Below are 18,097 nucleotides of genomic sequence, written 5' to 3'. Positions count from 1 at the left end.
CATAACTAGATGTCTGTGGTTGGCACTTTGATCTTTTATGCACTAGATTTTGCTAAAAACGTTAAAATTCTACTGATTGGAGTTTTGTTGTTTTGGGGTCAAATTATTTATTGAAATTTACTAAATTTTTCTAAATTGGTGAGGGTTCTTCTTGTGTTGAGTGTTCACCTTATTGCTGTTTGTGTACTGCATAAATAATGTACACATTGCCTCCAAGTTAAGCCTGACTACCTTTTGTGGCAAGCTTACCAATGGTTAAGCACAGATTAAGTTAGTGACTTATTGTAGTTCACCCTGCAAGGGACTGTGGCTGTTGCTTGACCAGAGCTCACACCCCAGTCAACCAACAAACGAACGTCGCGCACTGCTTCAACCATTAAAGTTCTGAAGGCTTAATCTCATCAACCCTCCTTTCCTCCTGCATTCCATTGTCAGAAGTTGGAGAAAATACAAGTGGCTGCGAAAAACAAATCACCTAAATTTACTGCAGAAGCCTACCCCATTATCTTCATGAAGAATGTTATCACAACTATCACAGTTGACTGTGTAGGCCATAATTAACACCTGGCTCTTAAATCGCTGTATTTGACCTCCTGAAATATGCAAGAAATCAATGTCAGGGCTTCAGGTACTGCCCAACTATCATGTAATCCAAAAAGTTTTCATACCCAACCAAATAATTGGAAATACAAGTCTTCAGACTACTGCGAGAGTTTGCACAGCAAGACTCCTCCTAAACAATCGGTAATATTGTTTCAGAAGTACTGAGACCAACATTAGAGAAGATCTCTTTGTCACAAATGCTAAAGTCCCCGCAAACTGCCCTAACATTACTTAAGCTCACAGCCACCTACAACCTGATAACTACGCCATTCTGATGTGGAGGCTCAAGGAATGCGATGGAGTTTTATGGACCGACCTCAAATGGATTTGATGTTTCCCAACAATTAGAGTCAACAAACACCTTTGGTTTCTTCTTTTTCATCTTCAAGTGAATTTCAAGGTGAAGTGTCGCAGCGATCCTTCTTCTCCTTATTATTTATGAATTTCTGCATGCTTCTTTAGCTCAAGTGCTCGACAAATAGCAGGCAAAGTTCCAAAAGAATGCGAATATCACTCAGATGCACACCGCCTTAAGAGCAGCTTGAAAAAGTGTTAATACATTGAGTAGTGCTTAGAATAATTTTACGTTTGGATGAATGTACTCTATCAATTGAAACAAATTAAAGACTGAAGTCCTAATAATAAGAGGTGGGGAAACCCAATTTTGTGGTTGAACTATCAACCTTTAACAATATTGACTTTACAGCATTGACTACCACTGTATTGTTGTGGTACGCATATATCGCAAAATGCAGATTTACTATTCTTAAGCCCACATCTAGCTGGTAGTTGATATTCTAAGGTTGATATTGTTGAAAGTCAATATTTTGTTCGCAGTATTCTGACCTCACCCAAACGTGGGAGGGACTGGGTAAGGGTCATCAGAATTTAACTGGCCTTTTAAACTCCCAGTCCTTCTGCACAGGTAGAAATCTGCAGATCATCTTTGATTCAGATCTCAACTTCAACCCACAGATCATCTAGTTCAAAGTAGACAAATTTCAACTCGGAAAAATCTTGCACTTGAATTTTAAATTAGCCTGAGAGTGGGACAGAAACTTGCGGATTTGTTAAAGTAGAAAGGCAGAGCCCATGAATGCCTAGTGGTCTCATGAGTCAGCAGGAATGTGGACAGGGAAGACGTGCATGGAAGCCCTACATTCGGTAAAATTTCAGGTTTTCATTAAATTACACATGTAAAACAGAAGTGAGTAGGTGCCCAGAATGCTTAAGGACACATTGTGGAAATTATAAACCTCCCCAAACAGAACTACTTTGGAAATCAATGCCTTTTGCGACACCAGAGAGTGGTGGACTGCTCGACAGGCCTGGATAATATGTATGATGCAATTTATTTGTTTTCTATGACAGAAAGGGCATTATATCGCCGTTGTCAATACAGGTCCAACCGACCTCTGGTCGGCGGTCCTGACTGCAGAATTTTGATGCAACCGCACATGGTGCGATCTCAAGCTCCCCTTTCTGTACGGAAGCTTGTGGTGCAGTTGGAAACCGGCTGCCGCACAAGCTCACATACATTAAAGGGAGCTTGTGTTCATCCCTGCACAGCGTGGCAGGCACCTCACAGTGCCTGCCACACATTGCAGGGATGAACAGGAGGGCACCATAGGTGCCCCCTTGGCACCCAACCAGAGGCCGCTGGTTGAAAGGGGCCCCCTATATCACTTTCCGACAGGGTTTCCATGTCAATAAGCCCACCGAGATCGTAATCAGGATGGTGTAAAACGGCATCCATAGAGATAACGAGCCGGTTTCAACTGGCAGATGGGTTCCTTGAGCCCATCGGAAGTCAGCCGGAATGTCCAGCCGGTTTCAAAGCCAACAGCCTCCATTGTAATGAGGCTGTCGGTTTTGAAACCGCGATGAGGCTTGGAAAGCCAGTGACTATGTGTTTACTATGTGTGTTCTACTTTATTATTAAACTTGAATATTAAAGCAAAGCTATTATTTTATATCTGCCTTGTAATTGGAAGTGAGTGAGGAGCCATAAATTCAACTTGGTCACACGTTGAGGGTGGGTAAGGTAAGCTCCTATCCTCTTCATTGTGTGCAATTAGAAAGATTACTTATCTATCACAAGGTGATTAACTTGCTGGACATATGAACTTTTTGTTAAGGAGACTAAATGAATCCATGCTGGCGGGAGGTGGACAGTCACTTTATCTCATATGTTTTGCCTCATAACAAAAATATTACATCTGCTATATTGACTACCACTGTATCTTCCCAGTAGGTAGATGTAGATTTAATACTAGTGAATATGCACTTCGCTGGACAATGTTGTTGTAAGCAATGTATTGTATTTTTGTATTTCCATTTAGTTGACCACAATATAGTAACGAACAACCCGGCAGTAAAATCATATTTCCATTTCTGGGCCTCCATTTAGAATCCTTGCAGGAAGATTTGTAAAATGAACATAAAGGCCCAGAAACAAGGTGTTAACATGGTATCATGAGTTCACCCTGCTTGTTGGTTGACTGTGTCATAGTGAATACTCAGCAGCACCCGCGGCCCGTACAGGTAAGAACGGTGGGGCGGTGGGGTGGTGTCTGGGGTGGGGGGTCGACAGACAACCAAGATGGAATAATAAATAAATAATTAATTTTCCCTCGTCGCAGTCTATCGAAATCCTCCCCACCCGGGGTATAGAACAATGGCCAAAGCAAGGGCACCAGCTTTACAGTGGACATGGATGAGCGACGAGCGAAACCACTTGGAAAGAAGAGATGGGGTGGTCACAAGCAGGGAAATCCAGTGCAGCTGACAGATGAAGAGTTAAACTAGCTGGTGTGAATCATAGAAATAAAATAAGTCATAACAACAACATCACAAACCTTAATTAAAATTGATATATCACCCACCTTTGATAGATCAGTTTCATATTTTCTTCCCAGCTCATCAAGCGACAACCTGTGGTCCTCCTGTCATACAGAACACAGCCAAACAGAAAACATTAGTTGAAATTGAATCCATCCAAAGCCCTAGATAGCATCAAAGAACTGCTATTCACAAGCATCTTTATATCACATGGGCCTACATCAATGAAAGTTCAATCAGCAAATTAAATGTTGGCAAATATATTCCCATCAACAACACTATGAAAAAGTAAAGTCTTGGTGCATTCACAATTTGTTCTAACATAAAGCCATCACAACTGGCGGGGAGGCACATGAAGACACATTTTCACAATATGCTGGGCTTGGCTCACAAAACCTTTTCTTTGTGTGCGTGTGACTTGTGTGTGAAGTGGAAAATAAACAATGAAAATGCTAATCAGTGTTTAATTTGTAAAACAAAAATAAGTGCAGGGGTCCAAAGATTTCCTTAAGAGGCTGCCTCATCTTGAGTCCACCTCATTCCTCATTCGTCATATGCTTCATATTTCTTTATCTCACACTTGCGGAGTCTTTTTCATCTCCAAATCTCCCTTTGTCTCTGTTTGTCCAACTTTCTCTTGCTCTTCCTTTCTCTCTCTTGTGCCTTCCTTTGTCTTCCTCTGGATCAAAGTTGGAGGATGAAAAATAGGTACTTAGTCCAAAACATAAGTGGGCACTACTGATCCTGAATCCAAAAAGGAAGGGTTTGTAGATATTTCCACACATTTATGCCATACAATACATTTGAGGGGTGAAAATCTGCAGTTGTAAGTGACAGTGATAGGGCAGTGGGTGCCCACAGTGTTAGTGTTGTCAACACCTACATAAGTCATCATTTTGAGAGTATTCCTTTATGCTTATTATGTTTTTCCCACAACTACCAACAGTGCTAAACTTACATCTAAGTCACCAGGCATAAATGGTACAGTACATGTCCTTAGGTACTCTGAAATTAAAACCTTCATTTTATACGGGGGCTGAGGCGAATATTAATCTTAAAATTGATTTTTCTTAAGTTTAAAGATTTAGGGCCCCATGCATCAAACTAAAAAACGGTCGCAAACGGGCAGATTCTCAGAATCTGCCCCTTTGCGACCGGTATCCTTGCATTTGGGATGCATCATCCCAAATGCAAAAATCGGATATTGCGATTGCATTTAAGGAATCGCAAATTGCGATTCCTTAAATGCAATGCTAGAAGCAATTTAAAACAAAGATTTCGCTGTTAGGGGTCGCAAATTACCGAAAAATAAAACAGGTCAGTAATTCGCAAAAACTTTGAAAAATGGACTGAAGTGCATTTTTCAAAGTTACATGTTACAGACACACATGGGTGCACATTACAATTTTAGGGGTGCAACAGGGTGTCCTTTTGACACCCTTGCACCCTTGAAATTCCATGCACAATTTGTGAGTATCTAATGGGTACTCGCAAATTGAGCATACAATTCCCATTTATTCCTATGGGCCTACAGGCCCATAGCAATGAATGGAAAGCTATTCCATAATTGCGACTCACAATTTGTGAATCGCAATTAAGGAATGTTTAGGAATCACTATTTTTATTAGCGATTCCGACATGCATAGGCTTTTGCGATTCCTTAATTGCAATTCCTTAATAATCGCACTTAAGGAATCGCAAACGCCTTCCTTGATGCATGTGCCAGTTAAAGAATAAATATTTATAAACACATTCTACAAATGAGTTAAAACTATTAAATGATTGTATTACAAAATTGAATGAACTTAAGAGAACATAAAAAAACATTAATATGTACAACTATAATAGGATATCTAATTTAAGAATGTTATGCATGAGGAGGAGAAAAGAACGGTGTTCTAAGAAGGGGGCCTATTATTAAAAATAATTTAAAATGAACGAAGATAACAGATTGTATAGTTTGGCAAACTTTATCATTGTATATTCTTATTTTTAAAATGGGTAGTACTTATATTGTATATCCCTTTTTAGTATTTAATGGGGTGTAGGCAGACTAATTGTATTGGTTGCAACTAGGATCACGCTGATTATTTTAAGGTGTATTTTTATAATGATTGTTTTAATGTATTGTATGATTATTGCACACACACTTTTATGGTCTATCAACCGAAATAAGGTATACGAATGGAAACAATAAATATGATAAGGCACTCCAAAAGTAGTTATACTTTTAGTGAGAAGCCAGACTAAAACAATGAATGGCACAACCGAGCATCAGACTTAACCAGTGCCTACAGATTTACCACAGATCACACCCAGCAGATATAGAGTTGGGCCAAACCCCATAAGAGATTTTAAAAGAGGTCTCCTTCGGTGAAGGGTGCATGCAGGGCCGGACTGGCCATAGCGGGCACCGGGCATTTCCCCCGTGGGCCGCCAGGGTGGGGGCCGGTATTGGGCCCCTGGGAGGCCGTTTTTGTTACCGGGGACCTGCAAAATCGCCCCCTGTAACAAAATCGGCTGAAACCGACCCTAACAAACAGCCCAGCCGCAACGCCCTCCCCTCCCCGGTGGCCAGCCGAGCAGTTTGCCAGGTCTGGTTTTGGTCCCCAGTCTGGCCCTGAGTGCATGCTCCCCTTTGAGAAAACATCCAATGGAACGTTCCAAGCATACTTCCTTTAGCTTTTGTTCACTCATTTGTGATGTACCAGTTCTGTAAAGACAATACAAAGCCAGTGTTTTTCAAAATATGACATATTGTAAATCCACTTGCTTGACAAATCGGTTTAGGATTTAACCTCTGGTTTATCACCTCCGCCACCATGGAAATCTTTGACTCCATCGAGCCTGGCTTTTAAATTGAACTGTTGAGCAGGCATTGTATGAGGACTCCACGTGGCTAGAAAGCTTATTTTCTGTGAACACTGACTTGGTATATTGTGTTATTTTATGGGTTACTTCTACCCCAAATACACAAGTAGAGTTCCATTTTCTGTTCCTTCTTTTATGCTGCTTTGCAAAGCATGTTTTCCTTAAATAAGTATACTGTATTGAAGTAACAAGCACCAACAGTGATCAGAATGCTGTGTAGATGGTAACCTGCATTTAGGTATAGAGCATCCCTGCATGGTCCGGAAGACCTACCACATCTGTGGATTGAGTGAGATGCTGCCTTTGCGCTGCCGCTGCCTCGTTCGCTCTTTGCGAAGTTTGTCCGGCACTAAAATGTGCTTGACCCGTTGAACGTGTCGGTCCACCCTTGGTATCAGGTGTTTGAGCAACAGGCCGGATCCCTCCTTTATTCGCCGCATGTTCCACTAAAGTGGTGCACATGGTTACCCCTGGTACTGGAGCATGGGCGACGAGTCGCTACTGGGGGTGGATCTGAACAATATGGGAGGCTTTTTCCAGGATGGTGCAATGCATAGTTGGGAACAGGTTGGAGATCAAAGCAATAGTCCTTCTGTCTTGTTTCAATTTCACTATTTTAGGCCTAGCCACACGATACGCGCCTTACTTGGGGAGGACCTGCTTGAGCCTCCAGAACTACTGGCGTTCACACACTGGCTGCAAACGGCTGATCCACAGCAACTTATAGCAAAACTTTATGCGTTTGCACAAGAGGTGTGCAGGCCAGGGGTCACAAAGGTTAGATTAGACTGGCAGAGGGAACTGGGTATCACTCTCAGTGACAAGCAGTAGGCATATTGCGACTCTGTTGTGAAATCAGTGTAATTAAATAGTCACCACCGGTTACTACATTTTAAATATCTCAATAGAGTATATTATACTCCAGCTCGTCTCTTCAGATATGGATTGTGCAACAGCACTTGGTGTACCCATTGAGGGGCAGAAGATGCAGAATATGGCCATGTGGCTTGGTTTTGCCCGGGTATAGGGCGGTTCAGGCATCTGGTGCTGGAGGAGATTTCTGGTCAGCGTATGGAGTTGACCCCTTTGCTCGCATTGCTCGGTTACGATAGAGATGTCGCGTTCTCTATTCGGCACCAAGTGACCATCAACTTGCTGCTTGTGAGGCGTAGAATGACACTGAGATGGGCTCGAGGATCGCCCCCAATGCTGAAAGACTGGCATGTAGATATGGCAGTACACAATCAGGTATTTGTTGTGAATACTTGCTGATTTGCAGTTCTCTGAAGGAAATCTGGGGGTGCTATCAGGCTTACTTATCCCAGGCTAGGGAGGAAGCAGCAACTGGTGAGGGGGAGAGTAAGCCGAAATCTCGCTGAGTGAATGGTGAGCGGAGCGGAACTTTAAGACATCTGAACACACGTCCTTCACAAGGTGTGGGGCAGTCTGGGGCGGTACAGATAGGAGCAGTGGCGTCTGTCGATAGGCTGGATCGAGGGGAGTGTTGGTGTGTCTCCTCTCCAGGGGAGCTGTATTTACCCTGTAATGTATGTATCTAGGACTGTAAGACCTGCTTGTACTGCTCTGTACCCTATCAACATACTGGTAGCCCTGAATGCCTGATTCTGGCAACTCACTTTTTGCATTTCATGATTATGTTTAGTCTGTGAAATGCCAATTACACAACTGTCTTTGTTCTATGTATGGTTGTTTAAAATTCAAAATAAAGTTAAAAAATTAAAATATTAATAATAAAGCTATAAAGCGTTCCACGTGCCTTGACGGTTCTTTAAGAGCACAAGGCACAGAGGCTGATGTACACTTGAGTGAACGAGCACAGGGAATATTGCAACTAGCACTACTAGAAATTCAGATTCTTTTATTGGTAGACCACATGCATTTTAGAAGCACAAAGCAACATTGAATAGTCCAATATATTAATGTACAACAAATTGAGTTTCAAGCAGACTGCCATTTCTAACCATGCCATGGAAGCCTTGAACCAGTCACTTTTGGCACACTCAGTCATGCTACGCTACCCGTGACACCATTCAGACATGTCTTGCACACATTAACTCACTGCATGCACATCCTCAGCTACACTTCGAACACATCCAGTCCCAGCTTGTGCACCCACAGCTGCTACCACCTGCACACCCTGAGCCATCCTCTATTAGGTTCTAGAGATCCCTTAGACATGTTGTGCATACCCACAAGCATGCTTTTTAGAAATGTATCCACGCCATGCCAAGAGATTCTGCAAACATTAGCCCAGCCGTGCATACCATCAGCGATGCCCTGCATTCTTATGTGCACTTGGCTCTCCCATGCCACACTGCACACCTAATCTGTGCTATGCAGGCCCTCTGCAGCCCTCCACACCCTTTGCCAAACCTCAGACTTCCCTTTCACCTCCCTGTACATGATCCCAGCGCACCCTCTGGGCATTCACATCAGACCTGAAGAAGGCGAGCGTGGATTCTGGTTGAAACGGTGCAGGTAGGTCACAATGAGGAAGACAATGTTCCTGTCACTGTTCTCCTTCTTGCCCCTGTGTTTGGGCAGCTGGTGGCAAAAGCTGCCGACAACTATATATCGCTTTTCCAACACGCATACCAGATCAGCAGACTGCTGAGCAGCACACGGCCGCATGAACTTGAGATTGAATCTGTTGGATCTTCAGCTCCTTAGAACTGCAACACATGTGATCTGCAGTGAGCAGTCGAGCTGGAATCAGCGCCCCAGGATTTATTCCAAATCTCAAGCACAGACCTGGATTCCAGTTACATATATTTGTGAAGCAATATTTGTCCTTATTTCATTTCAAAATCTTTATTTCGGTACATTAGAACCATAAAAGATACATAAAAACCTTTACAGATGGAAAAAAACATAGACTGATATTATTACTAGTGCCAAGTAGAAGTTCAATCAAGTAATTTTTAAAAGGAGACACGGTGGGGGTATATAATCCTTACATTTAAAACCAAAACTTAAATAATTAAAAAGGCATGATGAATAAAAATGCATATGGTATTCGAGATTAAATCCACAGTCAGTCAAAAGATAAAACATTTAGACAATTAATATATATATATACTTTTGAATCTTAAGCAGTACAATTAGCAATATCATTTCATTTGGAGCTGCTCTACTGTTTTAATCATTTACATCACAATGCAAGATTTCTTTAAAGTTTCAATCCCACTTTGGTTCGTACAAAATATGTTGCTAGGAAAAACTTGCTGATACCAAAGCTAATAACCTGGCTAGTGTCGGTTCTTAAGATCCTTTCCGCCTCTTTGTGTGATCTCACACCTAAATTTAGTCAGATCGGTTTGATCCATCTTTTTCTGGCTACAGCATAAGCAGGACAAAAAAACAGGATGTGCGACTCATCTTCTCTGGCTTTGCCTGGGCATAGAGTGCATAAATCATCTTTCTTCTCAATATGAGCATTTGACCACCTTGCTACATTAGTATTTATACTCAGTACTCCATATCTATATTTCATATATAATGTTTTAGCAAGTGGTGGGTATACTTCATCCAAAAATTGCTCGAAGTAAGCACTATCTTAGGACGTAAGAAACGTACTTGTTAAAGTTCCACTCGCTCTTTCATTTAACATACTGTATCCAATGTATGCCCAAAATGATGATTTCAAAACCTTTTTCGAATTTTGAGCTAATGTGGATGGATCATCCCAGAAGTGTGACAAGCCAATCCTTTTTAGCCAGATACAAACATGTTTAAGCCATATAATACTGTTGTTATTATCCAATTCCATTATTTCTACTAAACCTTCCTTGTAGTCTAGCAACTCAGGCGTCGACAAGAGTCTTACCCAAAGCATCAAGGGCCTCAGGGTGGCGTGATGGTCAGTACGTTTTATGTTCAGATCAAGTATAATTGGTATAAGTGGCATACGTACAGGCAGTCTTAACAATGCTCTATAAAATTTATTTTCAGCAACCTCAAACACCTTTTTACACGAGGTTCCCCATAATTCGGCTCCATATAATGCTGCCGATTGGGCTTTAAACTTAAATACCTCTAATGCTGGTGAAACAGCTTTGCTAAGACTGTTCCCATGTCTTTTCATAATTGGGAGCATGTTTTGAGTTAGAGTAATTTTGCTTTTTTCTATTTGGGTTTTCCACGATAATTTGAAATCCAGGGAAACACCCAAGTAGTTAAAATTCTGTACGTATTCCAACTTTTGACCATCTAGAGTCACATTTTCCCTAAAGGATTTGTGGGGCTTTATGGCCATGTATCTCAAGGCCTTTTATGCTACAGTAAGTTTGGAACGAATTTATTAGACGTTGTAGTCCCTTGGGTGTTTGCGATATTAATATGGTATCATCAGCGAAAAGGAGGGCTGGTGTCCTTTCTCCCCTCAACTTTGGTGCATCATTATTACAGCCCTCTAAAAAGGATGGAATGTCGTTGACGAACAGTGAAAATAACGTGGGTGCCAATACGCAACCTTGACGAACCCCCCCTATTTATGGGGATTGGGCTTCTTAGTTCGCCCCCCGGGCCCCACCTAACCTTAGCATAGTTGTTTGCATGCAGTCTCATAATCTGTTGTAAAAGATTAGCTAGCAGTTCTTGGCTGCTTAGTGACTCTCACAACAGATCGCGGGGACTGAGATCAAACGCAGCCCTAAGGTCTACAAAGGCTACATATAAATGCCCCTTTCTTATGTTTACATACTTCCAGCATAGGCAACAAAACCTAAAGACCTGATCTAAAGTACTTATTTTTGATCTGAACCCTGCCTGAAACTTTGAAAGGACTGAGTTTTCCTCAATCCATATGTTCATACGATTTAAAATATGTCTTGCATAAATCTTTTGTAAGATATAGATTAAACTAATTGGGCGATAGTTTGCAGGATCGCTCCTATTGCCCTTTTTAAAAATTGTAACGATTTCCGCCCCCCTCCATGTCTCCGGAAGATCTGCACCAGCGGCTACAGCATTACATAGACAGTTGATATAGCGGCCCCAGACGCTAGTTTCATGCTTGTACAAATCTCCCGGGATTTTATCTAGTCCGGGTGCTTTCCCGTTTTTGACTAGGTTAATAGCCAGTGTTGTTTCCTCTAGATCAAAATCTAAATTGGCTTCACTTGGACTTTGCAATAACCCATCTTTTGGTAGTGCCCTACCCTTCTCTGGTGTGCCGTATAGCTTGGTAAAGTGCTCAGTCCAAGTAATCTCATCGAGATAAACATCCTTAGTTTCTTTTGCTTTTTTATTTCCTTTAGCCTCTAGTCTCCAGAAGGTCATTTGGTCTTTATTCTTGGCAGCAGTGAGAAAATCTGACAAATTCTCATCGTCCCATGATGTTTTGTCCTTCTCTTGTACTTTCCTGTATTTAAGTCTGGCATCTTTTACATTAACCAAATTATTATTTTTTATAGCTTGGAGCAGTTCAGCCTTAGCATTGCGGCAATCCATATTATACCAGGATTTCCCTCCCACCATAGACTTTACATCTCCACCGGCGTTTTTGGCATCTTGGTTACCAATGGGACGAGAGCTTTAAAAAACCCGTTGTGTAAGTCTAAAAATGTATTTCCCTCCAACGGTGTGGTCATATGTCTACAGAAAATATTGGCAAATGTGTTGTAAATGCCTGCCAATACTTCACCATGCTCCAACATAAATGCACATTTTAGTGAGCGACGGTTGTTGCTGACTAAAACATCATCAGAGCTTATATGGGTTGTCTCATTGCTCTTAATTACACTAGAAAATAGTCCATTATGAAGTAACAGCTGGAGCGGACGGTGGTCGCTCTCTATTCTAGGCATGATCTCTAAGTCTACTGCATAAGACCAAATATCAAAAGATACCATTATGTAGTCTATTTTGCTCTGGGAATTACTTCTGCAAAATGTAGGGGCCTTTGGTGTGTCTGATGGCAAACGACCGTTACATGCTCTCAGGCCGTGCCCAACCACTACTCTCATGATCTGGAGCGCTAACACAGTACATGGGACCGGGTTAGTGTTATACAATGTAGGGATGTTGTTAGCGCTGTCTTCGTCATCACAAATATTTCCGAGCCCTGTAATAGGTTCGTAGTCGCCACCTATTACTACACTTGTTCTTGCGTCTAGTGAGTTTAAAATAGAGTCCATTTGTTCTATTATTAATGACTCCTTAGAAACTGGGCCTGGTCTATTGTAAATATTATATAGGTGCAGCGCCCTTCTATCCTTTGTTATTATTTTTATTCCAAGTATGTCAAAAGATCTAGTACATAATTGGGTAATTCTAACATCAAGGGTTACTTTCACCCATATTACAAGGCTCCCCGAGGGCCTTCCTCTTACTGATTGGACTGCGTCTACACAAAATGTTCTATACCCTACTCTGTGTGGGGTCTTTATCACCCAAGTCTCCTGCAGGAGACAAATATCACTTGTTCCAATGTAATCATTCCACTCAGGATCGCTAACGTTCCTTCCGAGACCCGCTATATTCCATGAGATTATTTTAGTTCCACAAGATTATCAGCACTTGTGGATATCCTGGGTTCATCTATCGGCTTGTTACTTGTGTTTTTTGCCACCTTTACCAATGGGAGCTCCTCTGCCTTACTCACTGTTGGTAATTGGGTAATTAGTGAATTCCCACCCCTATCCCGCTCTTTTTCATCTTCATTTGTATCCAGGGACATAGTAATTGGGGCCTTGATTTTCCCCTCTTGCCCTCTCACTGTAGATATTGCCGGTATTTCCTCAGCTGGAACATTTAGCACTTGCAGTCAATCAACAGCCTCTAGGGATGATAACTCTTGGAAGCTATTGAGGGTGTGGGGGAATGAAGTATTACCATGATTGTAACTTATTTCTGTACTACCCGGTCTATAAAAGTAACCCAAGGGGAGGGCGTGGATGCTAGTATTCTGTGTTAGTGTCTCCTCGTATGCTCTCAGCAAGTTACGAACTATGTGAGGACGCCTGAAGTTTATAACAATGCAATCTCCCTGTATGTCTTTTGCGGAGTCCCCCACCCAACCTACCCTGCGTATCATTAAGATTTCGTTCATTTTGTGGGGATTTAATTTTTTATATTTGGAAAGCCAATCTATGGCTTTGTTTCTAAGATTATGCCAGGTTTCATTTTGCTCCCTTCTCAGGGCTGGGACGCCAGCTACTATCAGGACGTAGGGACATGCGGCGGGGGGTAACTTTAGAACATCAGGGTTTGGGATTAAATCAGTCCCCTTTGGGCTGAACACTCGTACCCTAGAGCTAGCCTTTTCGGAGGGGGAACAACCTTTACAACGCAACTTTTACAACGCACCACACTTACAACGCATTTTTTACAACGCAACATCCATTACAACGCATTCCATTACATAGCATGACACTACAACGCATTTTTAAAAACTACCTTTACAAAGCATTCCATTACATCGCATACTACCTTTACAACGCATACCATTACAACGCATAATATTACACTACACTATCCAACACTTACCCTACTGTTGCACCCCCTGGAGTTAGAATAGTAATTTTTACCCCTATACTATCCAACACTTACCCTACTGTTGCACCCCCTGGAGTTAGAATAGTAATTTTTACCCCTATACTATCCAACACTTTCCCTACTGTTGCACCCCCTGGAGTTAGAATAGTAATTTTTACCCCTATACTATCCAACACTTACCCTACTGTTGCACCCCCATGGAGTTAGAAAAGTAATTTTTACCCCTATACTATCTAATACTTACCTCAAATGCAATTTAATATTATGCATTGTAATGGTATGCGTTGTAAAGGTAGTATGCGTTGTAATGGAATGCGTTGTAAAGGTAGTTTTTAAAAATGCGTTGTAGTGTCATGCTATGTAATGGAATGCGTTGTAATGGATTTTGCATTGTAAAAAATGCGTTGTAAGTGCATGCGTTGTAAAGTGTGCGTTGTAACGACATACATCCTTTTCGGAGTGGTCTATTCTATTATCAGGTCGGTGTCAGTCTTCCTATATACCTCTATATCCCCTATTGCTCTGCTATTCTTCCTGCAATCCCAATACTATTTGCTGCTTCAGTTCTCAGTTGTTTTAGAATTGGTTTATCACTACCGGATTTGTCACTTTCAATTTCCACGGTCCTGAATTCAGCTAGAAGTTTTGCCCCTTCTTCAATTGTTCTATTCCCATCCCCAATCATGGTGCCTAATTGAGCTATGATCATATTTAACTGATCAACTTTACAATCCATAGCCCTCATTTTAATGTCCATGCAGTCGTTTATCTGGGCCCGTACAGAATCTAAAGCAGTTTTGAAAATATCCGCCACAGTTTGCTCTACTGCCCCAACTAGCTCATTAGCATTACCTAAACAGGGGGGATTGTCTATATCAGTTTGTATTCCTATGGTCCTGCATAAGATCTCCTCATATTCTGGTTCATTGGTATCCCCTTTGTTTGTTCTCCCTGTACCCCCACATTTCCCTTTCTTTTCACAGATTCTTTTCTCCTCTGTACATTCTTGGCTCTTTCTTTTGTTGTTCCCACTGATTTTACAGCTCGGAGTCTTGTTGATATTCCGTGGGTCACCAATTCATCCACGTTAGAACTCCCCTCAGCGCTTGACGTTAAATCTAAAACAGGATTGTTCTGAACAAGAGGGGGGGTTGCAATACGGGTGGTCACATTTCGATATACAACATTAGGTGGAGTATGTAAACCAGGTTGCCTATACGTTGGAAGTTTTGAGGGGTCAAGTGACAAGCTTCTTTCTGCAAGTTCTATTTCATGACTTAAGAGTAATTCTGCTCTTATTATAAATTGTCAAGTTTGCCAGCAGCATCCTTCCATTTACTCATGATTAAATAATCCCTTTTGTTATACCAAATGAATCTTCTCACCACCCCCACAACAGTATTGTTCGGTTTTACCGGCTACAATCCCAAATGCAATGTGGCTAAAATACTTAATCTTTGCCCTTCGATATCATATCAGGCAAAGTTAGACAAAAAGAAAAAGAAACTGAACCAAGCCAACAGCGTATTATTACAGTCACAACCCAGTTTATCTTTTTCCAACTTCCCAATAATCCTAGACTGCTATCTATTTCAGCCGCCTGTTAGATTCTCCCACCCTAATGTGGGCATCCAAGGACTATTCAGTACAACTGAGTTACTGAAACCTCGAGTCCACAATACTTCTGACTTTCTTGTCCAGGTCGCGGCAGGTTTTTTGGCGAAGGGCAGCAAGGTCACAGGGAATCAATCAAAAAAAATATTATAACAAAGTAACTTGAGGTTTCTGGTAGCATATCTCTTACCCACTTGAGGACTAATATTTCGGTGCACCAGCCAAGAGCGGTGGCCCAGCCCGGCCTCCTTCGGCCTCTGATGGCATAAGACGGCCCTCACTCCAGAGGTTAAATGCTAGGCATGATCTTTGAGGTCCTCACAAAGGCACACACTCCAGCCTTATCCAGCACATGGCTGACCAGATGCCTGGAGCCAGACCTCCATAGTTGAAAGTCAGACCAAGACCCATCATTCACTGAGAACTGCTGATCACTGACATATTGGGGACCTTCACAGCAAGTCGCATCTGGTTCGATGAAATGCTTGTCTAGAAAGAGTCATAAGACATCTGGTCGCAGCACGAGGTCAAAGTGACTGCGGGAGTTGGTTGGAATTGCTTTTTGCCCCCATGGGTGTCAGAACATTAAAGAGAGAAACAACAAATGAACTGGCTTGTGATGTGACCATATGGTAAGGGGAGCCTGCTCCGTGGTATCTCAGACAAAAAAAACTAAAGTGCTCTTTCCACTTAAGAGTTCTATCTTGAGTGTAAAATATATGTTCAAGGTGACAATGTGTACACAGACAACTCTACAAGCCATTAAGGTTGCATATGTCTTTTGTACTTAGGTGTCTTCTCCTGATCATGTCCTCGTGTTGCAAATCATATTTTATCATTTGAGGAGAAGCAGCTGAAGCGACTGTCTTTCTTTCCACCGTGAACGCGGTGAGATCTCCAAGTGCACACAGTTCAGAAGTAGACATTTCAATTGTAGTAGCGTAACGTGTTTCTAAACATGTACACAGATATTTTATCTTTCTTCCTGGATTGAACCACTTGCTATCACAAACCATGTGATTTCGCGAGCACACAATGGCTTATGTTAATGCACAAAAGCCCTTTTATGAGTCGGGAAATTCTTTGCAGCTCTTAAAAGGGCTTCTGGGATCCTTTTCGAACCGTTGATAGGAGGGAGCTTGAAGGGGGCGTCCTCTCCTATTTGTGATATGGAGGGGAATGTGTCAGTGGTTTGTGGCTGCAGTTGGATACCCTTGTAGAGTTACCGTCCCTAAAACACCTTCCCCTTTATGAATCATGATTGTGGCCTCGGGGGCAGCAGGCGGTGGTCCAAATGAACAATACCTTACCCCACCACAACGTCTTCCCGAACAGGGAAAAAGAGATATCAAGCAGCCCCTATAACTTTATTTGATGTGGGTTGCTTTTAAAACGAGCATTGGCAAAGCCAATAGGTCTCGCCTATGCAGAAGCTATTGGTATTACCTATGTGTTTTAGCCATGTCGTACATTAGCATGGCTCATGTTCAGAATGGCTATAAACCTGTCGTGTAGAGGAGAGTGGAGTGTCATGAAGTGGGGTAGAGTGGAGTCGGTAGAGTGGAGTAGAGTGCGTAGAGAGGAGTGGTGCAGAGTGTCGTGGACTGGAGTACAGTAGAGGGTTGTCGAGTGGCATAGAGTGGAGAGGAGTGTTGTAAAGTGGGGTGTTGTAGAACAGAGAGGTGTAGAGTGACACAGAGAACAGTGTCATAGAGTAGAGTGTCAGAGAGGAGTGTTGTAGAGTGGAGTGTCATAGAGGACAGTGTCGAAGAGTGGAGCATGGTAGACTGGAGCGGCGTGGAGTAAATTTTAGTAGAGTGCAGTGGAGTAGAGTGGAGTGGTGTGGAGTGGTGTAGAGTGGAGCAGAGTGGAGTGCTGTAGACTGGAGCAGAGTTGAGTGGAGTGGCGTAGATTGGTGTGGTGTAGTGTGGAGTGGTGTAGAGTGGCATAGAGAGGAGAGGCATATAGTGGAGAGGGCGTACAGAGGAGAGACATACAGCAAGTGGCATAGAGTGGAGTAGTGTATCGTAGTGTGGAGTGGGGTGGTATAGAGTGGAGTGAAGTGGTGTGGAGTGGCGTAGAGACAATTGCGCAGAGTGGAGTAAAGTTTTGAGGTGTGTAGTAGAATAGAGTGTCATAGAGTGGAGGGGAGTAGAGAGGGGGAGGAGTGGAGTGGAGTGGCATAGAGTGGAATTGAGTGTTTTAGAGTGGAGTAGAGTGGAGTGCTGTAAAGTAGAGTTTCGTAGAGTGGAGCACCATAGAGTGCCTAGAGTGGCGTGGCATAGAGTGGAGTGGAGTGTTGCAAAGTAGAGTAGTGTGTTGTGTGTCATAGAGTAGTGTATCGTAGAGTAGAGTGGCATAGAGTGGAGTAGAGTGTTGTACCGTGGCATAGAGTGGAGTGGCATAGAGGTGAGTGGTGTAGAGTGGCATATAGTGGAGAGGAGTGTCGTAGAGTGGGGTGTTGTAGAACAGAGTGGTGTAGAGTGACACAGAGAACAGTTTCATAGAGTAGAGTGTCAGAGAGGAGTGTTGTAGAGTGGAGTGTCATAGAGGACAGTGGAGGTGAAAAAGGTTTCTTGAGAAGTACAAAGACTAGAAACAATGCTCTCCTCACTTGGAGTCATTCAGGAATTCCCTCCCAGCTAATATA

General features: G+C 42.4%; 1 protein-coding gene across 3 annotated transcripts in view; it reads right to left on the bottom strand.

Annotated features, from left to right (window-relative positions):
- LOC146772876 (sodium/potassium-transporting ATPase subunit alpha-2) overlaps nucleotides 1–18,097 on the bottom strand; it is a 348,828-nt gene that overhangs the window by 142,035 nt on the left and 188,696 nt on the right. For all 3 annotated transcript variants that reach the window (XM_085637734.1, XM_085637735.1, XM_085637736.1), the window contains exon 3: nucleotides 3,489–3,548. In XM_085637734.1, the coding sequence (XP_085493860.1) occupies nucleotides 3,489–3,548 (60 nt within the window). The remainder of the gene's footprint in view (nucleotides 1–3,488; nucleotides 3,549–18,097) is intronic.

This window comes from Triturus cristatus, chromosome 12, assembly GCF_964204655.1.
Source record: "Triturus cristatus chromosome 12, aTriCri1.1, whole genome shotgun sequence".
Classification (NCBI taxonomy): domain Eukaryota; kingdom Metazoa; phylum Chordata; class Amphibia; order Caudata; family Salamandridae; genus Triturus; species Triturus cristatus.
Note: the sequence above shows the minus strand (reverse complement) of the source record. Positions and strands in the feature narration are given on the sequence as shown.